The sequence below is a fragment of the Genypterus blacodes genome, unplaced genomic scaffold (genome assembly GCF_046128005.1).
Source record: "Genypterus blacodes isolate CSIRO-AG114 ecotype Tasmania unplaced genomic scaffold, CSIRO-AGI_Gbla_v1 ptg000073l_1, whole genome shotgun sequence".
Classification (NCBI taxonomy): Eukaryota; Metazoa; Chordata; class Actinopteri; order Ophidiiformes; family Ophidiidae; genus Genypterus; species Genypterus blacodes.
This window is the reverse complement of record NW_027466883.1, coordinates 2,000,464-2,025,987: the sequence shown is the minus strand read 5'-3', so window position 1 is coordinate 2,025,987 and position 25,524 is coordinate 2,000,464. Positions and strand designations below refer to the sequence as shown.

At 44.6% G+C, this 25,524-nt stretch overlaps 4 protein-coding genes across 5 annotated transcripts; 1 reads left to right on the top strand and 3 right to left on the bottom strand.

The window, feature by feature from the left end:
• Nucleotides 1-5: 5 nt before the first annotated feature.
• ddo (D-aspartate oxidase) lies at nucleotides 6-4,632 on the bottom strand. Its single transcript, XM_076157505.1, has 6 exons — nucleotides 4,574-4,632; nucleotides 4,372-4,465; nucleotides 2,040-2,228; nucleotides 1,828-1,936; nucleotides 1,569-1,745; nucleotides 6-1,289 (listed from the first exon to the last, which is right to left on the bottom strand). Exons 3-6 carry the CDS (start codon nucleotides 2,209-2,211, stop codon nucleotides 731-733), a joined length of 1,017 nt encoding a protein of 338 aa, XP_076013620.1. The 5' UTR covers nucleotides 2,212-2,228; nucleotides 4,372-4,465; nucleotides 4,574-4,632; the 3' UTR covers nucleotides 6-730.
• zbtb24 (zinc finger and BTB domain containing 24) lies at nucleotides 4,079-9,311 on the top strand. 2 transcript variants are annotated; one of them, XM_076157502.1, is made up of 7 exons: nucleotides 4,079-4,255; nucleotides 4,855-5,892; nucleotides 6,308-6,475; nucleotides 6,656-6,739; nucleotides 6,818-6,901; nucleotides 6,990-7,071; nucleotides 7,585-9,311. In XM_076157502.1, exons 2-7 carry the CDS (start codon nucleotides 5,001-5,003, stop codon nucleotides 8,450-8,452), a joined length of 2,178 nt encoding a protein of 725 aa, XP_076013617.1. In that variant the 5' UTR covers nucleotides 4,079-4,255; nucleotides 4,855-5,000; the 3' UTR covers nucleotides 8,453-9,311. The 2 variants fall into 2 exon arrangements, with proteins under 2 accessions (XP_076013617.1, XP_076013618.1); XM_076157503.1 differs by lacking the exon at nucleotides 4,079-4,255 and having other exon boundaries at nucleotides 4,771-5,892.
• A 93-nt stretch (nucleotides 9,312-9,404) lies between these two features.
• Nucleotides 9,405-15,443, bottom strand: LOC143006166 (coiled-coil domain-containing protein 162-like). Its single transcript, XM_076157504.1, has 15 exons — nucleotides 15,374-15,443; nucleotides 14,756-14,851; nucleotides 13,686-14,370; nucleotides 13,482-13,602; nucleotides 13,267-13,379; nucleotides 12,946-13,095; nucleotides 12,692-12,745; nucleotides 12,251-12,418; nucleotides 11,859-12,011; nucleotides 11,635-11,769; nucleotides 10,991-11,143; nucleotides 10,568-10,777; nucleotides 10,374-10,491; nucleotides 10,112-10,174; nucleotides 9,405-9,823 (listed from the first exon to the last, which is right to left on the bottom strand). The coding sequence occupies exons 3-15, from the start codon at nucleotides 13,800-13,802 to the stop codon at nucleotides 9,585-9,587; spliced, it is 1,794 nt and encodes a 597-aa protein (XP_076013619.1). The 5' UTR covers nucleotides 13,803-14,370; nucleotides 14,756-14,851; nucleotides 15,374-15,443; the 3' UTR covers nucleotides 9,405-9,584.
• Nucleotides 15,444-15,679: 236 nt separating this feature from the next.
• LOC143006168 (uncharacterized) lies at nucleotides 15,680-17,165 on the bottom strand. Its single transcript, XM_076157506.1, has 5 exons — nucleotides 16,911-17,165; nucleotides 16,506-16,825; nucleotides 16,249-16,366; nucleotides 15,896-16,058; nucleotides 15,680-15,822 (listed from the first exon to the last, which is right to left on the bottom strand). Exons 1-5 carry the CDS (start codon nucleotides 16,965-16,967, stop codon nucleotides 15,680-15,682), a joined length of 801 nt encoding a protein of 266 aa, XP_076013621.1. The 5' UTR covers nucleotides 16,968-17,165.
• Nucleotides 17,166-25,524: the final 8,359 nt, after the last annotated feature.

Sequence of the window (25,524 nt, the reverse complement as noted above, 5' to 3'; positions counted from 1 at the left end):
AACAAATGTCACCTAAATGTATGAATACAAGCATTCAAATCATTAAAGTGCAGGAAAATGATATGTTGGGTTACATTAGGGTTTCAGAAAGGTATAAAAAAAGTGATGAAGTGGACAGATTTAAACAAACAAAACCAAAAGAGACAGAAACAACAGAAGACGTCTTTTGGACCAAATGCAAAATTGTATTTCATCTCCACAAAGGGTAAATAAACAGCAAGGATGAGGAGATTTTAAATTATAATTGATTACAGTAAATTGCATATTTTGAAAGCTACATGTTCTCTGGAGACGTCCCTCATTAAATCCCCTTAACTGTTCAACATTTTGATTCCAAAACACACATTTTCTGTTAAGCCCATTCTTAAATGATTAAGTATAAACATGATTTTAAAAAGTAAAATACCTGATCATTCACTCGTGTACAGCATTTCCCTGTTTATTATATAATTAATAAAATAGAATGTAAAGCTTTTAATAATCACCTTTATTGTTATTTTTGTAATCACGTTTGAATTTGAATAACAATGAATCATATCACAGCAGATGATGACAAACAACTCAATGTCAAGTCTACCTCAATTATTTTCTGTATGCACATGTACACACTCTGACATGGTAAAGCCTTCACATGTCTCCTCCCGGTTTATTTACTTTGTATCCCGTATTTAACCTCCCTATTGTTGTGCTATTATTACCGTAATTCAAAGGGAAGTGTTATGGGCACTTTTCACAGTTTAGCTGGTGGAGGCATTTCATGAAGACACTGCCTGACCAGCCCCAATGCGTCCAGGGCCGTACCCCAGGCCAGGGTGACCCCCCAGCCCCCGTGGCCGTAGTTGTGGACCACAGGCACCCTGCGGCCCTGCAGCTCGACCATCTCCCTCTCCAGCCTCAGGTTCCTCCTGCCTGGCCTCAGGCCGACCCATTGGCTGAGGACTTTGGCTTTGCTCAGTGACGGCTCCAACTTCCCGCATCGCTCCAGGATGCTTTTCGTGTCCGCCTCGTCCACGTTCAGTCTCCAGTCCCCCGCCTGCCTCGTGCCGCCTATAGTGACGCTGTGCACACCAGGGTAGATGTAGGTTTGTCCATCTCCATCTCTGATAAAGTGCTGCAGCCAGGGGGCCTCAACCTTGAGTACCTGACCCCTGACTGGATACGCATCAGAGTCCCCCACCAGCTGTTTAGAACCAAGGCCAGAACAGTTGACGATGATGTCATAGCTTTTGCTGAATTCCTGAAGCGTGAAGACTTTCCTCTGTTCAACTTGACCTCCAGCTTTTCTGAACCTATAGAAAACAGGTAAGAGGTGAATTTTAGACTAAAGGGGTGGGGGGGGGGGGGGGGTGCTGTCCGCATAGCGTATGTGACACCTGTCACTCACTGAGTTACATTGCAAAATAGTACAGAAAAATAGGTTATTGGTCAAACTCATTTACAGTTTATGTTGAATTTTATTTTGTGCGCAGCATAGATTTTCTTGTGCGCTGACAATGTGCGAGTAGTGAGCAATTGCGCACACGCGCAGCTTAGAGGGAACATTGGTGATGAGTAAACACAAGAGAGACCTTTTCTCGAGCCATGGCAGGTGGCTGGAACATTCACATTTGATGGTGGTGAACGCCTGGCCAAACTTGTGATCTGGAAAGCGTTTCAGTTCACGGTCGGTCATGAATCGGAAGCCAATCACAAAATCTGACCAGTAGGGCTTCTTGACTGCCGGAACCTCCTTGAAAATTTGCCAACTGAAGAAGAAAGAAAATCATGACTTACAAAGACACAATGACTTAGCAGAGTACTGGCCTCTTTAACACTGTAGATGATTACCCTGAGCTCATCAGTACTCCAGCATCAGGCGCATTATCAGATTGAGCGATGGCCAACAAGTGATCGAAACTTTCCTTGAACCAGCGAATCTGTCTCTCCAAGGGTATATCTGAAACACAGTAAGATATACAGCATATTCAAGCGCCATTTACACTAAACTGATGTGTGATAGACATTCCCAGAGTGGCACACAGAGAGACGTATGCGCTTACCTGGAAAACCTCCAGCAAACATGATCCCAGCGGCTCCATCACTGGTGGTGTCGGGGCTGAATTTCTCAGCCACGACAGTGACGGAGCAGAAAGGAAGAGCCTCGGCGATGCAGACGGCGGTGGAGAGGCCAATCACACCTGCTCCCACTACTACAACCTTCACCTTTCTCATCCTGGGACAGAGCCTGGCTAGAGGAGGAATATTGTGTCAAATACTGCTCGATTCAGGCAAGAGAGCCTTTTTTGTACAAGTGACTCATAAAATGTTTAGCCAACAGTTACTAACATACACTCAACACACTTCTATCTGACTGCACAGTCCAAGGATCGGTGTGTTATTATGGCCTATTGTCTAAGGGATTAGTCATTAAAATGGATTACAAGCTGCAGGTGTGACGCAATTTATCAAAGTCATAAGTCAAGTAACTGTAAAAGATCTGCTGCGTCTCCAGTCACTACAGTGCATATGAAAGCCACTGTTGTAGTTGTGTATCAGTCTGTATCCATGACAACCTTCCCAATCTTGAAACTGAATGAAACAAAATGAGTTCTTTACCCCATAAGGCTTCCCTGGCTCCCTAAATTACTTCCATTTATTGTAGGAAACGATCGATTAGTTTCCCTCTTGGACTCTGTGTGGTAACGTGGAGGCAGTGGCTCAGTGGGTAGTGCTTCTGCTTGGGAACCGGAGGGTCGCCGGTTCGGCAAGGCACCGAACCCTCAATTGCTCCCCCCTCTGCGAAGGGTGGTAATGTAATGTAAGTCGCTTTGGATAAAAGCGTCTGCCAAATGATCGTAATGTTATGTAATGTAATGTAACAGAACAACATACATGTGTATCATTTTGTGGACAACACAGTATATCGTCCCGCTGCTGACACCAATCTGAACTTCACCTAATTTGAACCCAGGGGAGTTTAATCAGCCACAGTGAGGATCACACCTGTGCGACTCAGTTCATGATTAATCATCAGCTCCATGCTGCGTTTGGGTGAAGGTGGTACATACCAGTGCAGCAGGTTGGATCGCTTCTCTGACTTAATGCATGCAAACGGTAAATATGAAAAACATAGCATATATATCCGGTGCATTCGGTGTCTTGCTCTCGAAGGATTCTCGTATTAAGGAGAGATGGACGAGGTCTTTGTCCAGTGCATCAAGCACAATGACAAAAACTTTCAACGCTGGCCGCATGTCAGCCACCCGGTTTGTGTTCCTCTGTGTCATGTATGTTTCCCCCTGCACATAAATACACAGGCATGCATTATATTGTGTATAACACATAGGCACACACATTTTGTTTTGTTAAACCGGATGCATTATAAGACTGTAATTATGTACAGAGATTAAGATGTATCGGCAGTGAATGAAAATATATATTTGATCATATTGTATGTGCATGAAAAACAGACATGAATCACATTTCTCTTGCAAATTCATGCAGCCATCAATGTTTTGGCTGCAGTTATATTGAATCACTGCTGAACCAGAAAACCAAATATTCCGTCCAAGTACACATCAGCTTCATTTAGCAGTGGAAGATATGTACCACTAGATGGCAGCACGTTCCTTTAAATTAGTGATCAAATAAACCCACAACTCTGAGAGCAAATCTTATTGCATCTTTTTTGTCTTCCCTCCTTTTTATGATTGTTCACACTGCATATCTTCCTTATTCTGCTTCCACGGGGAGCACAAATGAGGTTAGTGGCACAGTCCTGTTTACAAATATTTACTGTTACACCCTTCAAACAGAACATTGGGGTTGCCAGGACACAGTTGAATTGATTTTACACTGTGCCACTTTATTGCCTGTTAGTGCTGCACACCCACATTGTCGCAAATATCGCCAAACGTACTCCGTAGTATTATTTCTCTCAGATACATTTTCCTATATATCCATTTAGAGTGACATACAATGTGTTTTTGTTTTGATTTTACAAATTCATTTATTTTCCTTGAAGGCGCCATGTTAACATTAATGCAACTTGATGAAACAACTGTACTTTGTGTTCAGGTAATGCTGTGTTTCCTCACAGCAGACCTTATTTAGGCGAAAGAACCGATTGGAAAGGGAACAGGTGATCTACAGAACATATGGCTACGCATTCCTTGCGTCTATCGTACATTTAGATCAGCTCAGAGTGCAGGCCACGAGGAGACTAAACTCTCGCGATACTTCCTCCATGTCTCCTGTCCAACGATTGAAGAATAAGGTAAGGTCCTAAAAGCTTACTATTTTAAATACTACCGCGGTTTCTTTAACGACGCTTGGTCCTCAACTCCAACACTTTACATTTAGTCACTGTGTTGTCTTTTACTTCATAATTACTTTCTTTCTGCAGCGGGTGTGTTGTTTGAGACGCTGTAGCCTGTTTGCTAACCCACAAATTGCTAAGAGAGGTCTTGTGGACACTCGTCAGCGTCTAAATTAAAGCAGTTAGTAACTATTTGACCTCGTTGTCGTGAGCCATGAAACATGAAATGTAGATTTTAGGAAATGTATTGTTGTAAATTTGTTATTTCCAGTATACCCTTTAATCTCCCATCTGTGAACGTCCTGTTCTGGTTATGTGGTTACAAAACCATTTCCTGAAACTTGCACAATATTAAATCATGTTTGTGGGAATTATTTTCCCCAAATAATTTTCCCAGTAAAGTTTTGGGAAGTAAACTTCAGGGAACGTTCACATTCTAACTCACTGTTACTGTTGTGCCAGGTTTCCCTGCATGAACATTACATTACATTACATTACAATCATTTGGCAGACGCTTTTATCCAAAGCGACTTACATTACATTACCACCCTTCGCAGAGGGGGGAGCAATTGAGGGTTCGGTGCCTTGCTCAGGGGCACCTCAGCAGGAGCTCTAACTCGGCGACCCTCCGATTTCCAAGCGGAAGCACTACCCACTGAGCCACTGCCTCCCTACGAACAGAGGTGACGTTTGCAAGGGGGACATGTCTCAATCAACGTCAGCTGTGTTGTCGTCGGTCATGTCCCTGTGTTCACTCTCACACAAGAACAGCATCTTGAACAAATTGGATAAACTCAGAAAAAGGGACTTTCTGTGTGATATCACTCTCGTTGTAGAGGATGTGCACTTCAAGGCTCACAAGGCTCTGCTGGCAGCAAGCAGCGAGTACTTCTCCCTCATGTTCATGGCAGAAAATCAGATTAGCCGCTCTACCTACCAGCTGGACGGCATGGCAGCCAAGACCTTCGCAGCAGTACTAGAGTTCATCTACAGCGCCCAGGTGTCTGTTGATGAGGGCGCCACAGAGCAGCTCCTGGTGATGGCCCACCTACTGGAGGTCAGCGACCTTATCCACGTTCTCTCTGAGCTCAGCAACACGGGGCCTGCTGCAGGGGTTAGAGGTCAGGGGGTAAAAAGTGAAGCTTTGAATCAGCCAAAACGCAAAAGAGGACGCCCAAGAAAAAATATGGATCAGCCGGTGACACATCCAGAGGCAAAGAGGAAAGGTAACGTGGATGTACCTGTTATAGAGCCGGGGGTAGACGGGAGAAGTGCATCACGTGAGGGCTCGGAGGAGGAGGAGCAGGTCGGGGATGTGGACCGTGGTGACGGAGACCCAGAGTCACGACACAAAGACTCAGACGACGCAGATTATAATCCCAGAACAGAAAGCAGTCGGCAGAGCAAACGCAAAATCCGGCCGCCGTTGAAATACAAGAGCTACAAAGTGGGAGGTGACACGGCAGAGAGCAAAGCGCAAAGCGGGAAAAGAGGGAGGAAGAGGAAATACCCCGACACTGAGGCCAGGTGTGAGGACTGTGACAAGGTGTTTAAAAACCACCTCTTCTTAAAGATACACCAAAGGACTCACACAGGTAATCTGTTTTCGGAGTACAGAACCCAATTGTGAACAAAGCACTTTTAAAGAAAATTGCTGCATTGGTCCTGCATTCAATTATCTTAATAAGTGAAAATAAATAAATGTTTGCGGTGCATATTTAGTGAAAGTAATTATTGAGGCATGGTGCATTAAAATAGATCTGCACATTAATGCTCCAATAATGAGATTACCTTGCAGAGTAGAACAAAGTTTTCTTTTGTACAGCGTTGATAGAAATGAATGAAAACTATTTGTCCAATTTACTTTTTTTGTGCTTTCAAGTTAGACTGCTTAGAGTGCTTTTCATTCTGTTTCTTGTTTTAATCGTGTGTGATTTTAATGGCTTGTTGACTCGTGGTGTTTCATAATGCAACCCCCTCTCTCCCCTCTCCTTCCTCCCGCCTCTCCAGGAGAAAAGCCATTCCGATGTCAGATTTGCGGGAAGGCTTTTACCCAGAAGCAGTCGCTCCTGGTTCACCAGCGTATGCACACTGGAGAGAAGCCATTTGTTTGCACCGTCTGCTCCAAAGCTCTCTCTACAAAGCACTCCCTGCTGGAGCACATGAACCTGCATCAAAGTACGTCCCCACATCTATGAGGGTTGACTGATAAGATCTGAGCCGGAGGCATTGCACTTGATCATCTCCGGGCCCTGATTTGATCAATCTACACATTCATTAGCGATGTCACGGGTGTGTTAGTCGTCTTGAGAAACCACACACTGTCACAAAGTTTTCTCCTGCTTTCTCTCTCCTCAGAGCAGAAATCCTTCAGCTGTGATGAATGTGGAAAGATGTTCACTCAGAAGAGACAGCTTAAAAGCCATTCCAGAGTTCATACTGGTAAGAATCGCATCACTCCAAACTCACGTGTCATTCTAATGTAGCAGCTCTTATGGTTGAGTTTTGTTTTGTTTGAAGGAAAGTCATTGCCAGAATGTGCTCAGTGTCATCGCAAGTTCATGGACACGGCTCAGCTGAAGAAGCATCTGAGAACTCATACAGGTGAGAACAGACGATCACTGATATTACTGCATAACGCGCCACTTTAATATTTGAAAAAGTGCTGATGATGTTGATAATATTCCCGCAGGTGAAAAGCCTTTCACCTGTGAGATCTGTGGAAAGTGTTTTACAACCAGGAGCACGCTGCAGACGCACATCAGGATTCACAGGTGAGGGATCCACTCTGGGCCTGAGAGATGGTTAAGGCCTGAAGTTGGAGCATTTTAGCTGTTTCGGCTTCACTTACCTGGTCGGTTGTAAACCTGTAGACGGTAAAATGGACCCACATAGAACCACGGAACACTTAAACTCTAAAAGCTACTCTACATGAAGTTAGAAGTTAGGTTAGATTAGATAATATGTGCACTATTGCCCCAGGAAGTGTTTTCCTATGACATTTGACCCTGAAATGATGGTGTTCTTGATTCCTTTTTTACATTATAGTAAAATCCTTCTACCTTCAAAGGTCAAAGCTTTTATGTAACTTCACTTAAAATCATTAGACTCACTTTAACACAAAAAGCTACACAATAATATCCTGTATTGAACCCGAAATTCTGAATCAAGCGATCAAGATCAAAGCGTAAGTCAACAAGGACAGCAACACCAAATTTTAGATCACATATTGATATCAAATACTGTGAGAAACATTAACACGTTACAGTAACTTTCTTCTTTTGCAGAGGGGAGAAACCCTATAACTGCAACATCTGCGACAAGTCTTTCTCAGACCCCAGTGCGAGACGGCGACATGTTGCGTCCCACTCAGGGAAGAAACCCTTCACTTGCTCCTTCTGCAGCCTCTCTTTTACCCGCCTGGACAATCTGAAAACACACACCAAAACCCATAACAAGGAGACGGTTCAGACGCCCGACGCCTCCTCAGACGCTGCAGTAGCAGAGGCTGGCGGAGCTCCGGAGGAGGTGCGTAACATCCTGCAGCTCCACCCGTACCAGCTGCCCCCCAGCGCCGAACAGGAGATCCAGCTGGTGGTGACAGGAGACGTGGACAACATTAATTTTGTCTCGGGTCAAGAGCAGGAGATCAGCATCATCACCACAGAGGGGGAGACGGTAGACCCCGCCCACCCTAGACTCACCCTCCTCACCCAGCCGGCGGGACACATGCAGAACGTTGCTCTGGTGACTCAAGGCAGACCAGGGGACCAAACCCCTCAGATCCAGACTATCAGCGTACTGGAGGGCCAAATGACACACAGTGGCCAGCACGAGCACATGCACGTTATTACACTGAGTAAAGAGGCAATGGAGCACCTACAGGTCCACCACGGTCCTCCACAGCCCCTTTCCATGGCCCAAAGGCCTGTCCAACAGCTGCAGGTGATGCACCAGCCCGGGCCCTCACAGGGGCAGGTGGGCAGGGAGCAACATAGTCAGGCCATTCATATCAACAGCCAGAGCAGCCAGGCCATCTCCATCAGCCAGATGAGCGAGCAGATCTCCAATCAACACATCCAGGGACAGACGTTCCAGATCCAGGCGGGGACCGTCTCCTACCTGTACACCACCGGGCTGCCACAGGACAGCTGAGCTTCAGGGAGGCTGGTCAATGTCCTCTGACTGCTTATGTTTGCCAAGTGGAACAAAAAGGGAATTCTCTGTGGCCCAGGTGTCATATTGGAATTCCACATGATGAAACAGAAAACATAAGGGTTTTATAATTTAAAGTTTATAATGAGGTATGTTTGCCCATTTCTAGTCTGCCTAACTGTTCACACTCGGTCATATTGCAGCATTTTCCACTACCTGGTCTCCGCTGCTACTGTCCCTAATACCTCATGTTGCCAAGAAGGGAGACGGGGGAGGGGCTGACCTCCTACCAAGAAAGGTCAGTTGCCATAGAAAAGGTTAGGAAAAGCATTTCAAGCTTTTCTTGACAGGAAGAATGCAGAATAATATCCGTTAGAGCAGATAAACACCAAATAGTTTCACGTAGTCCCGGTGTCCTCGCTTCAAAAGGTTGACCGGCATAGCAACAGTAACTAACGTGAATGAAATGACAAACTAAATTATATTTTTTTCTTTTAATGACAGTCTCAGCTTTCATGCATGTTTTGGGTCGATCACTTGTCAGTTGCAGCTTTACCTTGACCATTGGAACAGAAGTTGATGCACTTTACTCTTTGAATGTCTCTGTTTTAAGTCAAATACATTCATCGGTCTTAAGTACTCGCAATGTGTAGATTGTAAGCGAGTGTCCTCATGTATAATGTATATATAAATGTGTACAATCTACTCAGGTTACAGCAAAGACTGATGTAAGATTGAAACGATTTGCCGCCGGACTCTTTTCAGGGGAAGATTCATGTGACGGATGTTTCTAAACGCTGTGAATGAATGTACAGAGAATAAAAGGAGAGTGTGACAGGACAAACGGGTTCATCGATGGGCAGGCGTCAGCTCCATATCACAGGTTTGGTAACAAAGCGTCAGCATCCTGGACACGCAGGCGAGAGGGATCCTGGAAGGACAACAAAGTGTGTGTGTGTGTGTGTGTGTGTGTGTGTGTGTGTGTGTGTGTGTGTGTGTGTGTGTGTGTGTGTGTGTGTGTGTGTGTGTGTGTGTGTGTGTGTGTGTGTGTGTGTGTGTGTGTGTGTGTGAGAGAGAGTGAGAGTTCATTCAAGCTGATTCAAACACAGCAGGTGCACAGAGAACCTTGGTGTCATATGAGACTATAATCGGGTGTTTGTTGTTGTACTTTAATAGGTTTGAGCTGATCCAGTGCGTCTGATTGCTGGTGTGCGTGTCTGTAATCGGCTGCACTCACTGCTTTGGGTCGGTCCAGCCCGGTCGCACATCGGCTCCCAGAGGGATCGACTCTCTGCTGGCTTGGTTTCGTAGCCCAATCATCCAGATTTGTGTAGTTTGTGAGGCTACCGAGCTGACTGGCTCTTTGCCGACCTGAGACAGAGATGGAACACGGCTTGTAATCTAACTTGGAAAGATTCTTATTCAAGTGCAGAGATCCTGCATTAGTTTAGATAAGAACGCAATTTTAAAGATTTAATTTAGATTGAAAATACCATTAAAAAAGGCTTCATGTCTGACTTAAACTATCCCGAGGCCTCGATTTGACTCCCGGAGCTCATGAGCAGCTACAAATCAAGTTATTACACACAATATTGGTGCAGATTATCCCTGCAGGGCTCTGAGCTGAAGGTCAACACGCTGCTGTAGTAGGTTCAGTACCTGGTGATGGACTTGGAGCCCCAAATCTGCTGAGAGCCGGAGTCCAACACGCTTTGCTTTGCCCTGTGAGAGCAGAGAAAGAGAACTGCAGTCAAATCTCAGCTTGTGTCTTCATCAGTGCATGTAAACACCTCAGGGTGCCGGTTAAGAGAAACTCTCCTGTATCCAGACGGGTGGTATCATACAGGAGTAATTGTTCTTGAGCGCTGCACGTTTTAAATGCGTCTTACTGAGGCGGAGACACTGCTTTTGAGGCATTTACCTGTGGACGTGCACCTGGACAGAGTGGCCTCCATGTGGCTCACTTGGCTCTGCAGCTTATCCACGTGCTGAAACGCCTCTTGCTTAAAGCAGCGCTCCTGCAGCAGCTGACCCTTCACCTACACACACACACACACAGTCTGCGGTTAAAGGTGTGGCGTCATTTTTCAAAATTTCATCTTTTTTAACACGCACCTGTCTGATCTCTTTGGCACTGCGTTGTCTCTGTAACTGGCCCATCTTGCTGCCCCTGTCCAGCTGCTCGCTCAGCAACCTCAGCTGTGTGTCTCTGTCCTCCACGCCGGCTCTCATTTGTTCCAGGCTCTGCGCTCGGTAGCTGTCCACCTCCTGCCTGCTGCGGGCGTTCTGAGCCGACTGGCGCCGGACCGCCCGCAGCTCCTCAGTCTGTCAGAGAGGATTTCGTGGATATTTGGTGAATGCAGCAACAAACTTATCAACCACTGTATCTTGTTCTAGTCAAATCAATCTACACTCTTCAGTTTCAATGGTTTAATTGACTCAGTAAGTAAGTTGAGTAACCCAGTGTGTATTTGTCTTTGCTCTACATTTCGTGTTCCTCTTTTTGCAGCGGTGCATTGTGGGTGAAACTGCGTATACCTTTCTATTGAGCAGCTTCTTGGCGCCGCAGCACTCGGCCTGACAGAGAGCCAAAGCCTGCTGAGCAGCTTCCAGTTCCTCCCGCAGTAAAGCCACTTGCTCCTCTGCTGTCATCTTCACTCTGAGGGCCTGGGTGTGATTGCTGATCTCCCTCTGACCGAACCCAAGGGAAACACGCCACAAAACCAAGTCACGGCAAAGTACATGATAACAAACAAGTGAATTCCTCTCCGTTTCGTTCCATCTCTCACATATTGGAGAGATGTTTTATGTAGCTTCGTCCTTGGAATAGCGCAGTGTGTGTAAAACTTTAAACTATATTATGAAGTGTCTGGTGTCATTGATGGAAAATGAATGAACATCGTCCAACGTCTGCTCCAAAAGGTCATCAGACATCTCAGATCCCAGCTATCCTTGCCATTCCTCTTTTCTGTCATTTGTGTTTACCCGACAGAAACGTGTAAAATCTGAATCTACAATGTACTTAGTAACCACAGCCATCACATTAATCCACTGGCTTATTAGGTACAGCAGTTGGTTCCAGTGCTTGAGTCACTCACTCTGGTTCCTTTTTCCTGCTTGTTCCTGCAGGAAATCAATTCTATTCTCTCTCTTTTCAGTGAATGAGATGTTTCTCTCGTTACCTGCTGGGTTAGGAGGAGCTCTCGCTGCAGTTTCCCCTGATGAAGCACCTCCCTCCAGCGGCTCAGAGCCTTCAGTTTACAGATCAGGCCACTCAGCTGACTGTTCTCCATCTTTAGCTCGTGGACGTCTTCCTTCTAAAACAAGGTGGAGAAACAAAAGAAAGCGTAATCGAGCTAAACTCCCGTAGGTACTCTGAGTTTCTGCTGCGACCGTGTCACCGCACCTTCGCTTGGGTGAGTTCCAGTCCCTTGTTGTCTTGGCGACAGCTGTGCTTCTTCTTCAGCCTGATTATTCTGTCGACTCCCTCCCTCCTTATTCTGTTCACCATCAGACTCACGTCCTGCTCCATCCGCCGCTGGTTTTCATCCAGCGTGGACTGATGATGCAGTGAAGAAAACAGAATAAACATGAAAGCAGAGATTCAAATTAAGCTAACTAACATCTCAATTAATACATGCAGTAAAACAATCATGCATAGATACTGAATGAGTAAGTATGAGGAGAAAATATGTATCATCAACTACAACATATTAAAATCACATTCTGGACTTTGTGGCACATGAATTGAAGTTTTTATTTCATTTGACAGGATCTGGATATGATTCAGTTTCAGACCTTCAGCCGGATGCAGGTGCTGAACAGCTGTCGGACCAGAGGGTCGTAGCGTTCCTTGAACTGGAGGCCGAGTCGCTTTTCCGAACTCTTCTTCTCCTCTTCCAGGTGAGCTACTCGAGCCCGAAGCGCAGAGATCTCCGACATCATCCCACGACATAAAATGGCCACCTGTGGAACATCGACACCCCCACAGCGCAGCGTTCCATTTTTTGAGATTAGAGCTGTCCCCTCTACCCACCATGCAACAGGGTGGCACAGGTTTAAACCATTACATCAGAGAGTGAGGATTTTAACCTGTAACATCAAACTCCCCTTGAATTAAACACTAAAACTCCAAGTTACAAATTTACAGCTGCAACAAGTCGGAGAGGCTCTTCACTTTATCTTGGGGCGGAGTTCAACCCAACAATGCATTTCTGTATTGTTTATGCAGTAACTCACCTCTTTGTGGGGGCTGCTGGTCTGAAGCTGAGAATCCTCAAGATTCTTTAAGTCCTGAGGTTCAAAAATAGAAGAAGGGACAAATTGTTAATTATTAAATCACACAACATAATAAAGAATAAACCAATATTGATCTTTTCCGTACACAAATCCTCTGCAGCATAAGACGTAATGCATTTGTTCATAAAAATCTGTCTTGTGTGAATAGTACAGAGCATTATTAAAGAAGCTGAGAGTAACGGGGGAGTGAGTACCTGCTCCTTGTGGTAGAGGAGCTCAGCCTGCTGTTGTAGGATCTGTTCGTAGAACTGCGAGTAAAGCAGAAAGTTGCGCCGCTCTCGCTCCATCGCAGAGCAGCCGAGCTGAGTGAGACACTGCTGGAGACGTACCTGAGAGACGCTCAGCTGGAAGAAACCATTATTATCCCTCAGTATGTAAACGACTGTCTTTGTTAGTATTGTGCCACCAAGCAAGGAAGCCCGTTGTCTTAATTTAAATACATAAAAGTCAATACGTGTCTAATACGTGTTAATATTAAAAGTAGTAACATAATATTTGTGTTTGGGAAGCATCACCTTTCCCTCAGCCTCCTCCTCTGCTCCCTCCATCAGCTGCTGGACGAACGTCTCCACAATCTGAGGCCGCTCGGGGGACAGATTGTGCTTCAGAGGAGCTTTTTTCCACAAATCTGACCACAACAAAATCAGTTTATTACTCTTAACCTTCAATACTTTCCTGTCTTGTACATAAACTGTGGTTAAGGGTAGGTTCTGGTGTTGTATTTGCGTACCTGTGGGGAGGCCTGTGTCTTGTCGGGCTCCCTCAGAGATCACCAGGGTCAGATCTCGGCTGAGCCTCGTCTGCACGGCCCTGATCATGTTGCACTCGGCGCTCTCCAGCAGCCTGTGAATCTGAATCGCAAGTCGTCATTTTAAGGTTTTTTTCTGAGATGTGAAGACGCAGGGCCCTTAATAACACAGGTTGGTCAGTTTACCTGCCAGATTTCCACATTGACCACTGATGCTCCGGGAGGGGGCAGGAGAGCGTGATTACCCGAAATTAAGAGGTCATATTCCCGTTGCTTTCCTTCGTGCTGAGCCAAAGCTCTCATACTGGGGTAAAAGATTTCAGTTCTGTAAAGTAAATAAAGGTATGAGCATAAAGTCTGTAAATCTGTAAATCTCACTCCTTCTTTGTCTCTCACCTGTAAAGCTTCAGGAATTCTTTATAGGATTTTGGTGTGCTGAACATCTGGACACCTAAATGTCTTTGAGCCCATCTCTCCTTGAGGACCTGAAGCTGTTTGGTCAGCAGCAGGAAACCTCTCAGCACAGACTGGACCCGGATCGGATCCTGAAGAGGAGTGGAGGAATCCGACGCAGAATTCTTCTTCACTTCTGCCTCATCTGCTGCCACACCAGCCTGAAATGCAATCACAAAGATATCTGATCTACTTATCTCCAGTCTGAACACACTCTCACCCTGAAATGAATTCCAAAAAAAGCTTTTACCGCTTCCTTAGGATTTCGGTTGTGCACGCTGTCATCCGTGTCGCCGTGGAGACGAACAGGAGCTGCCTCCTCTCCGCTGTGCACGACGTCCTCCATGAGCAGAGACACCCCGAGGATCGCGGCGTTGGCCTGCAGTCTGCTGCGATCACTGAGATCACACAGACAAAGCTGGGAATACAGAGAAGATGAGGTCAATTTATTTTAAATAACTAACAATTTATTTCAGAAACGGAAATTAATTTAAATGTTAAATGTGAAAAACAAAAAATAAAGTATAATAAAAAGTGAATAAGATTATTCCACACTTAAAATTCTGTCAGTAGTGGGGAGTAGAGATATAAAGTTTGACCAGAGGGTGGCACTAGAGAGAAGGTTAAAATAATCCAAATCAACTGCATATTAAAATCTGCAATTAACATCTTTCAGGTGGCACTAGAGGAAAAATCATTTAGTGTTCATATTGAGTTCATCCTCTGGTGAATGCAAGTTCCCCAACGATCAATATCTTACTCTATTATTATTATTATTATTTTTGAGGTGTGAGCTGTTGCACCTGCATGCAGAACTCGATGGGTGGGATTTCCCAGACACGCAGTGGGAACAAGCCATGACGAGCAGTGAAAGTTCTCCATGGAAACATCCTCTGTGCCTGCAGACGGTGAGAAGTAATGAATAAAAGAATACAGGTGCAGCTCAATCAATTAGAATATCATGGAAAAGTTCATTTAGTTCAGTAATTCAATTCAAAAAATGAAACACATATATTATAGATCCATTACACACAAAGTGAAATATTTCAAGCCTTTATTTGTTTTAATTTGATGATTATGGCTTACAGCTAAAGAAAACCTCAGTATCTCAGAAAATTAGAATATTGTGAAAACGTTCAATATTGTATCCTCACAGTGTCTCACTCTAATCAGCTCATTAACTCAAATCACCTGCTGAGGTTTCCTGAGCCTTTGAAGTATCTCTCAGTCTGGTTCAGTAGGAGACACAATCATGGGGAAGACGAACATATTCTAATTTATTGAGCTGCACCTGTATATTAGACATCCTCTACATCTTGCCTTTTATTGTGGAGTTGGTATGAGGTCACTGTAAATCCAAACTGTGTGAGGTGCTGTGTATCAATGCGTATGACAGAGGATAGATACGATATCAAGCCAACCTGGCAGCCTCGAGAGTCTAGAGGTTGGGGAACAGGCAGTGCAGGATTCCAGGTGTCACATGGGTTTGTGTCACTCAGCAGGTGAAGCGCACTCGCCATGTTGTCACTCACACTTTGGTAAGAAACTATATCACCCGAGGAGAGAAACGCCTCCCTGACACAAACAAACAACAGAAAGGTAAAAGGTTTCTATTGGAGCTAATCCCAGGTGTTGATTGACGATATCCACTGTATACTCTGCTTCTCACTGAAAGCAGATGAGTACAGACAGAAAACACTGCAGGGGATCAGTGAGAAGCTTCATCCTCACCTGATCAGATGCCTGACAGCTGCATCAAACTGCAGGAAGAGGACCTGCCGGCGCAGCTGCAGCAGGCGGCTCACACACTGTGGGCTGCTGGGGTCAGACAGACCGTTGACCTGACGCTGGATCTCCAGCAGCTCCGCTCCTAAACAGCGGCCGATGTTATAGATTTGGAAATATTTGTTATCTTTGGGGTCTTGTGTAACATTTCTACTTACCGATGCCTTCGGTTCCTCCCCAGTCAGCTGCCAGATGTTTTCCCTTCCTCCAGCTGCAGGAGTATCCCGTGTTTCCCAGTCTGGAGAAACTCACCAGGTAATAAACGATGTCATGAAGGGCTGAAGCGATCTCCAGAGTGTGATGGAGAGCTCTGACACATGCCTGTTCAAACGGACAGAAGGGATTTTTTTTAATACTTCTCAAGTATGTCAAAGTACATTGAAGATGCTCATGAGACTTGTTTATTTATTGGTGAACCCTAGTCGACCCATATCTGTGCACACGTAAGCCTAAATTATTCATAGAAAAGCATGAAAGCGGCTGTCTGCCTCGTTGGGTTTCTGTGTCTCACCGAGATGTGGAGTGTTTTGAACATGTGAAGAACGTCACTGTAGTGTGGGATGAACCACAGGTTGAGGAGAATTTCACCATCTGCAGACAGCAACTGCTGCGACCGACGCTGGAACGTTCTGTTCAGGAGAAACACTCACTAGCTCAGTACGTGAAAGTGTGTTTTAACCATCTGTCAAAATGCTGAAGTCTTGTAAGTAACAACTCCCTGTTCCCTGTTCAAGAAGGGAAAGGATCTGAATACTTACTCCAACCTACCTGGGGTCAGGGCAAAGGTCAACCTCTGCATCCACGCCGACTCTGGGCGCGCTGGCTTGTCCAATCATGAAGTGAGACTGACGGACGGAAGGTATGTCGTCCAAAATGGAGGATAGACTGAAGTAATACGCGATGATCTGAGCTCTCACGCAGTACTGAGACATCTGTGTGCTGAACCTGTGGGAAGAATAGCACAAACTGTTTATCATCTTCATCATTAAGCTCGTGTTCTTATAGAGGAACCAGTGGAACACATCTTCACTGACGTACTTCCTGAGAAAGTCGAGGATGAGCCCTCGTTTGATCTTTGCCGATTTGTCCTGTGGCACGAGAAAAATCGACTTTACTTCACTGGCAGTAAATCTGATTTATGAGCTTTAGAATCCACCTAAGTGTGTAACTCACCAGCGTCTTTATAATTCCCCCCACGGACTGTTTCTTCTTCACAAATGAGTCCAACATCTCATCGCGCAGACCCAGTTTTTCCAGCTGGATGGAGACAAAAGCCTCAGTCAGCCTGGAGGAAGAAATGAATTGACAGGAAATATTTGAAGGTAATTAATATTAAGCGAACATTTGACCCCGTCTAGTCATTTTGAATCATCCTTAACCATCCTAAAGCTCATTTCCTGATTTACAGTGAGGTACCTTTCCTTGGCACCAGCTTTGAAGGGTAAAGTGTTGCTCTGACCCAGTAAAGTCTCCATTTCACTTCCTGTTTTGGAGTCCAATCTCCTTTCTGATACAGCATCTCCATCAGATTGAAGGTTTTCTTGATTCTAAAACGGGGAATAAAAGCAGTCTCAAATGACCTGAACAAACTGAGTAAACAGCTTGTTCAGTGTTCACCGTACACACACCTGAGCCGAGGCCGTCACACTGTTTGCCCAGTGGCAAAGACCGGCCTGTTTCACGGCGCTGATCAGAGCGTTCTTCTGTGCGACCTGGCAGGCCAGAGTCACCTGCAGGTTCTCCACGCTCTCATCATTCATGAGCTGGAAAGAGAAGAGAGAATAGAGAAAAATTCACTTGTTTCTGGTGGATTAACACCTTTTCTCCACATTCATTAATTGAACCCTGGTGTTTGATTTTTAACGTACATGAAGGACCGATTCTTCTGAGCTGAAGCTAAATCTCCCGATCTGGTTCTCATCCAGCTCGTGGACGGCGAGCGGCAGGCTGGGCGGTCTGAACCTGCAGCAGACGGAGACTTTGATTTCCCTTTTCTCACACTTGATCGCTCGAGTAGAAAAGCAGAAAAGCATAGAAGCGAGACAAAGAGGAAAACACAAGATAATCCCTGACATCTGGTTTCCTGTCACGAATCAATGAGTTGCCAGTTTGATTCCCTGATGATCTGGATCAGACCTGAACCAAGAACTACAAACTCGCTTCAAGATATGACCTCAATGAGTTCATATTCAGCCACTAATCATGTTGAATTGTGTAATGGAATTATAATATAAGTATTATTTTGTAGGTTAATGTCTTTATGCCTTTGTAAAGCAGTTTGTATCCTTGTCATTGTTATTGTTAATACATCCAAACTGTCCTAATTTTGAACATACAGATGCAGCTCAATTAATTAGAATCTGGTCGTCTTCCCCATGATTGTGTCAGCCCTATGTTCCCTCATTTCTAATAAGGCCCTATGTTCCCTCAGCCCTATGTTCCCTCATTTCTAAGATTTTTTTTCAAAATTAGGCCCTATGTTCCCTCATTTCTAATAAGGGTTAGGGTTAGGGTTATCTAATCTTACAAATGAGGGAACATAGGGCCTATTTTTTTTTAAAATCTTAGAAATGAGGGAACATAGGGCTGAGGGAACATAGGGCCTAATTTTTTTTAAATCTTAGAAATGAGGGAACATAGGGCTGTGGGAACATAGGCATGCTCCAATTGTGTCTCCTACTGAACCAGGAAACCTCAGCAGGTGATTTGAGTTAATGAGCTGATTAGAGTGAGACACTGTGAGGCTACAATATTGAACTCCTTCACAATATTAAAGAGAGATACTGAACTTAGGGTACCATGAGCCATAAGCCATAATCATCCAAATTAAAACAAATAAAGGCTTGAAATATTTCACTTTGTGTGTGAAGGAAATACTGAAGTTAAGAAAATATAAATTTAGAGATATAAATCCCCAAAAGCATCTGAAAATGGAGATGCATGCATTTTGATTGTTGTCAAAACGCATGCATCAGAAGATCAGAAGACCAACCAAGATGTTCTTTTCTCCACTGTTGTCATGCTCAGATGTCCTGTCAGCATCCATACTGTCCACTGTTAGGTGACTGTGTTACCTGTCCACACAGCTGTCGTCCTCCAGCAGCTGGGTGATGAACGCCGGTCTCCTCTCTGCTCGGTGTTTGTGCTCAGCCAGCTCAAACTGCACAGGCCTCACATACAGGTGGAACTCATCAAAACCCACATCTGACGCCACCCGCCTGTACAACCTGTCAACAATCATCAATTTAAAAAACACTCTGCTTCAACAATGTCACCCACAATTTACGGCTGTGATTTTGACAGATTGACAGGACGACTTATTGCAGCGGACATACTTGTTGTTCTGTTTGTATGAAAGTGAAAGAATGCTACTAGAATATTTAAAGACTTACAGTATTTCCCCTGGTGGTTAAACTGTAATACATTTTTAACGAATCATATGCTGTAAAACTATGAAGTGAATAATATACTTAGTCAACAATTAAATTTTAAAGGTCCAAACTAAAGAAGCATAACTACGTAGACTAGAAGTGTAGAGGACGCAGGGAGGACGTGATTTGCTGACAAATCACATGCTGAAAATAATGAATGACCAATGACAGCTTTAAAATAAAATAAAAAATAAAAAAAAAAAAATAAAATTGAATAAAACTAAATAAAATTGAATGAAATAAAAAAAATTAAATTAAATTGTAAACTATCAATTCTGATTTTACTGAAAAATATATTGAGCAAATAAAGTGATTAAAAATATAAAATAAAGTAAATAAAAATAAAATAAATTTGCTGCTCCATCACAAACATTTCAAGTAAAGTATATAATTCTCTGCAAACTCATTTAGCGTCTGCGTGCATCTTAACTGAGCCAGGTGTGCCGTCTCAGAGGAGGATTCCAGCAGACGATGGCGGATGGTTACCAACTCCAGCAGCCTGGAGAAAGTTTCCACGGCATGAAGCTGCTTCTCTTCTCCCTCCTTCATGTGTTTCTCCTCAGCAGATCTCACTAAAGCTGAACCCACCTCTTCAACCAAACGCGGGTTGTCAAAAAACACATCTGAGTGCAACTGTGAGAGAAGAAAAAGAAGCCTGAACAGAATCTTCATGCTTTTGTTTCTTTGTGTAAACTGAGTTATTAACCAAATCGAACTTACATCTTTTTGTATCTGAGGGCTGTAGTAGACTGCAGGTGAGGCCAGACTGTTCCAGCTCTGCAGCGCCCCCTGCAGGAGATTCCACTGCAGGAGCAGTTTGTCGGTGACGCTCCGGGCTCGGTGCAGCTCACACAGCTCTGAGTGAACCCGGACCAAAGTGTGATAGATGTCAGAGGCCAAGCAGAGGGACGGATGGACTTCCAGAAGGAAAACGTTCATCAGTGCAGGCCTGCACAGAGAAAACACACGTCAACAAGGGTGGAAGTACTGAAGGGAAATCGAGGTTGCTGCAGTGTTTGTCACTTGCCTGCTGCCCCCCAGTGAGACCGCATGCTTGGGAACATAATTTAGTGGAAGGCCGTAACGCTGAATGGAGCCGCTACTGCCATTTCTCCAGATACGCTGGAGGTAAAGGCGCTGCTGCTCAATCTAATCAAACAACACAATCTGTCACAACATCTCTGATGTAGTCACACATAAAAAAACCGATATATATTAATATAATAGGTTGAAAACTTAAATGAGGTCAAATGCAAGTATGTGAGGTTTTTTTGTTTGTACAACCTGAGTGTCCAGGACGGCTCTGATCAGCTGCTGGTGGCTCTGCAGGCAGCTAATCTCTGCTCTGTATGTCTCAACAAAGTAATCCTGGTCCAGGTCCAGATGTGGCCTGCTGTGCATGATGTCAGTGATGACTTGAGCCAGTGAAAACCTCTCCTCAGCCCCGATCACGTGCTGGTAAGCCTCAAAGTAACAGTTCAAGACCTGCGAACAATAGTGTCATCATGAGACTGCGTATGTTTGGTGCATGATGGTAATTAAATCCCCAGTCCACTTACCTGCACTTTGCTCTCCAAAAACTCTGCCTCACACGCCCACAGATCGAGGAGCACTGAGACGCGGTCCATATCAGCTCCTGCCCAGTCAGCAGTGGGGATGAAAGCATCCTCACGTCTGATCGTGTTCTTCTGGATGTAGTGGGAGCCGACGAGGAGCATCTCGGCCTGCAGCTCCTCCAGGTCCTTCAGAGCAGCATCGTACACCACGTAGAAACCTCTCTGGTCCTGCGTGTGGACCAAACGCTCCTCAGCGCTGTAGAAATCATGAAGATTCTCCACCTCTGCAAACTCCATGAACTCCGAGCAATGGACCTGAAATACAAAGAAACATAGCACAGAGGAACAAACCGATACACGTTGATTGATCTGATCCCTTCCTTACCTTGTAGTCCACAGGCGTGTTGTAGCTGTATTGAAGTGAACCCAGACCCCCTGCCTCCCCTCGTCCTCCTCTGGCTGCGTTCATCCAGCGGGTTTCCTCTGCAGTGCTGCGCAACTCTCCCTCCTCTTGGCGCAGACCTGCCAGGTCAAAGGTCAAAGTCCTCTCCACCGAACGCAGGTAGTTCAGCATGCCAAGAGTAATACGCTGCAGAGAGGAAGCAAGAAAGCAAACATATTTATGATTCTGAAAAAACACACTGAGATCAAACAGGTGGACTTGGATGCAGTTGCTTGTAAAGAGGAAATGTGAGGCCATTTCTGATTTTCACTTTAACAGTGCAGGATCCGCACCTTTAGAAATGCAGTAAGCAAGAAGACAAACTCATCGAAATGAAAACTTCTTTACTCATTTAGTTCCACTTTTCCACATTTTCTGTATTGTTATTATTATTGTTAGTTATTAATAAGACTTAAAACAGCATGGTGTCACTCAGTGTGCACAGCAGTGAGAGAGTAGAAGGGGATAGAGGATCAATGTTTTTCCCAGTGAAAATAATCAACAGAATATTTCAAAATAGACCCTTGAATAAAAATATAATGTCTGTATCTACGAGCAACACACACCACACACCACACACCAGCATGAGCAGATTTCTGCAAAATAATGAGCCGCTGAGGGTCTCACCTGCAGCTCTCGAAGTTTGAGATGGCGAAGGTGAATCAGGGACAGGTAGGCTCCTCTGCTGGCGACGGGATCTGAAGTCTCCTCCTCCAGACCGTCAAACAGGCCAAGCAGCTCTACGTCCTCAAAGTACGAGCGGCTGAGTCTGACAGAGGGAGGACGTGGAGACATGCTGCTGATTAATGTTTCCATATGGAACCATATGGCAAACACTTATAGAGGTGGAAAGTAACGAGTCGTATATACTCAGGTACTGTCGCCATATGAGGATTTACATTTTATAATACTTTCAGCGTCACTACTCCCACACACACACACACACTGATGATTGAGGTCAACTGACACTTTGCTATAAGATGATTCTTAAATTTCTGCTCTTATCTGGTAAAAACACACTGTATCCCAGCCTTGTTTTTGCTGAAATCACAATGTACTTTTAGAAAGGAAGCATAAAGTGAGCCAAGTCCCTCCTGTGTAGAGGAGCAAATGAACGCATGGGAAACTGCCAAATTCGGATAAAAAGTCATTGTTTCTCTGCTTTGTCATCATTTCATTCCAGGCTTTGCAATATTTTCTTCTATTTGATCTCAGCAAATAAGATCAATATTAAAATATATGTGTATGTTTACTTGTCATGGAGTATTTTCCATTTGAGTACTTCTTGCGCCTGTTTACTGTAAAGTCTCTATCATACAAAATGTAAACTTGCCAAATATGATGCAAAGCTGTCGAGTACACACCTTTCACTTTTTGTATCTGTGGTTTTACTCTTCAGACTCCTTTGATCCTCATCTCCTCTTCTATTCGTCTCCTAAAGAGGAAAATGTCACTCTTCATAAAATGTCCATTAGCAGGATTGAGCGATCCCGAGACGGAAAATTGGTTTAAACCCACTTGAGTGAGATTGGCAGCATTGTAAACGCTCCTCCAGATCTCTGAGGTCTCATATGGCTTTGTGCTGGTGGTTTGTGAGCCTGATGAGGTTTGAGCGGTTTGGAGGTCACCGGCATGTGCAGCGTGATCTCTGAGAGCCGAACCCACGGTGAGCACATCAGAGACCTGATCAGAGACACGTCAGTCCACCAGAGAGGGAGATGAGCTTGTGTGAGTTTGTGCAGGATCATTTTTAACTAACCCTTCATATCTACTATCTAATTTCACTTGGAGAAAGAAGCAGCAGTGATTTGGAGGAATCGTTGTTACCTGAAGAAACCTGCAGTGCATCTGCAGAAACTCGTCCACACATTTCTTCTCTTTGAGCTTGGTGATGAGTTTCTGTTGCCACGGATCTCGCCTGGGCTTCACCTGCAGGACAAACGGGGAAGAAAAGGCCATAGACAGAAAACCTGGACCACATGGAAAGGGCGACTGAGAAAAGTGGATTATGGAAGTAAAGAACAGCGTCTTCTAACGTGAGTCTTTGTTTTGTTTCGATCAACTTAGGAATCACAGTAAATGGCACCCAATGGCTTTTCTTATGATTGTTTGAGCTGTGTTAGAAGTCTCCCTGCAGACCTGAATGAAGGGACCCCAGCTGGCCTCCTTCCTCAGCGCCGTGTTTGCACTCCTCCTCCCCCACTGGATTCCGTTGACCTCCGTGCCATCGTATGGAGGGAAAGTCCTCATCTGCTCCTGCTGTCTGAAGATCCGTCTGAACTCCGTCCACACCTACTCAAAGGGTTTACCGACTGATGATTCACACCAGCTTCACATATTGCTGAGAATCGATTTTTTGTTGTTGTTGTTTCACTGAATGATTCATGGCAACATTACCAGGCTGAACAGCTCCATCTCCTGCGCTGTGGTCTGGGTTTTTGTAGCATCATAATCCAGGTGAAAATGAGAAACCAGCGACTGCAGCTCAGGATGAAACTGGTCCAGTGCGACGGTGTGTATGGGGACTTTCCCTGTCATTTCTGCAGGTCCTGTAGTTTGATAGAAGCAGTGATTACCATGATAGCAGCGCTCCACATGCAGAATGAAATGATGCTGGTATGCGTTCTCACCATCAGTGTGTTGTCTCTCCTTAGGCTGCAACTTCTCATCCTTCCTTTCACATGCTGGCATATAGTGCAACACCTGTTTAATGAGTTTAAGGAAGGAATTGTCCTAGAATTAATCATGGAAAGTCTAGAGTAACCCTTTTAGGTCGTTATTATCTGTCAAATACTGGGAATAATCCTGAAAAAACTGGGATAAAGCTTTAAAATTGTGAGAAATCCAGGGAATAATTGAGAAAATTCAAGAATAATGATTGATTCTTTTGGTAAAATGAACAGAATGGAGTTAAATTACACTCAAATAAGGAAATCAGTGTTGTAAGAGATGAATCATTCAGTCTCACAGCTATGAGGATGTTTGTTTTGTTACCCTGAGGAAGTTATGAACGTGTTGAACCGAGTGCAGGTGGCAGATGAGCCAGCGGAGGTAAACGGCCGCGTCGTCCCGAGCGACCAGGCCGGCCAGGTTTCCTCTGCCGGTCAGGATCTTCTCTCTGCTCAGCGCCAGCCTGCGAGCCCTCTGGACCGCATCTTCATACTCACTCACCAAACCTGAGACCAGATCCTACAGTACAAGCGGATAGGATTTAAGGTGGAATTTTGGGTTTATTTCCTGTTTTCCTGTTGAATTCCTCACTTTGTAATGAGGATAGAGCTTCTCAAGGACGCTGGTGTGGCGGCAGAATCTCCTCCAGCGCAGCATGAGCAGATACCTGACCTGAGCCAAGTGATATGACCTGTCTGTAAAAAACTGCAGGAAGAAAACAAGGAAACCATTTAATCACTTTTTTTCTTTCTTAAAGTCACATCTCTCCATTCTCCAGGGTGTTTCTTTGCTCTACCTGGTGCAGTAGAAGCGGCAGGCTGTCGGCGGTGTACTCCCGTCTCAGGCAGCTCTCCAGCTCTCTGTGCATCACATCGGCCTGAGACTCAACCTGCAGAGCTTCACTCACCTGCAAACAACAAAACACAACACAACACAGTGCAATTCACCTTGAAAGTTTCCTGACCTAGAAATTAACAAATTAATTTCCCGTAGCCACCAGACTTTTAAGATCAGTGGTGTGTGACAGAAATAAGATTGATGCTCATTCTGACCTGAAGTCCTCTCCTCAGTGCCTCCTCCCTCTCTGCACGGAGGACAGAAACGTCTACGGGAGGCGGAACGGAGCTGAAACAAAGCTCAGAATGAGTACGAAGCCATAGAACACTGAAGTCTGAACACGCTATTTAAGATTCAACACATTTTTACACAAATGCAAAGGAATCGCATTGTAATTCCTTCCTCCAGCTGTAACATTGTTTCAGATTGACATGTTTAGGGCTTTATTTTGACACCTTTGCAATGCATTTTATATGTAAAAGATCATTCAAATATGTTATGTGATGATGTCACCAGGTTATTGAAGCCCTCAGGACAATTTGAATGCATTTGTTTCACACACTCCCTATTGTATTAACTATATAAATGAGCAAAAATAACAAAAAGCATATTTTGTTCCCTTTAAGTCCTTTGTTCTAATTGTTATGTACCTGAATGCAACTCCTGTTTAAAACACCGTTCTGAAACATAATCAACTTTTTTGACAGTGTGCTTGAGGCCTGTGCCGTGTCATGATTTACTCAGAGTGTCCTGCGTGTGGCGCTGTAACCGCTTCAGAAAAGTCATAAATCATACTTGAACACCACTACTCTTCCAGATTTGATGTTTTCACTGAGAAATTCATTGATTTG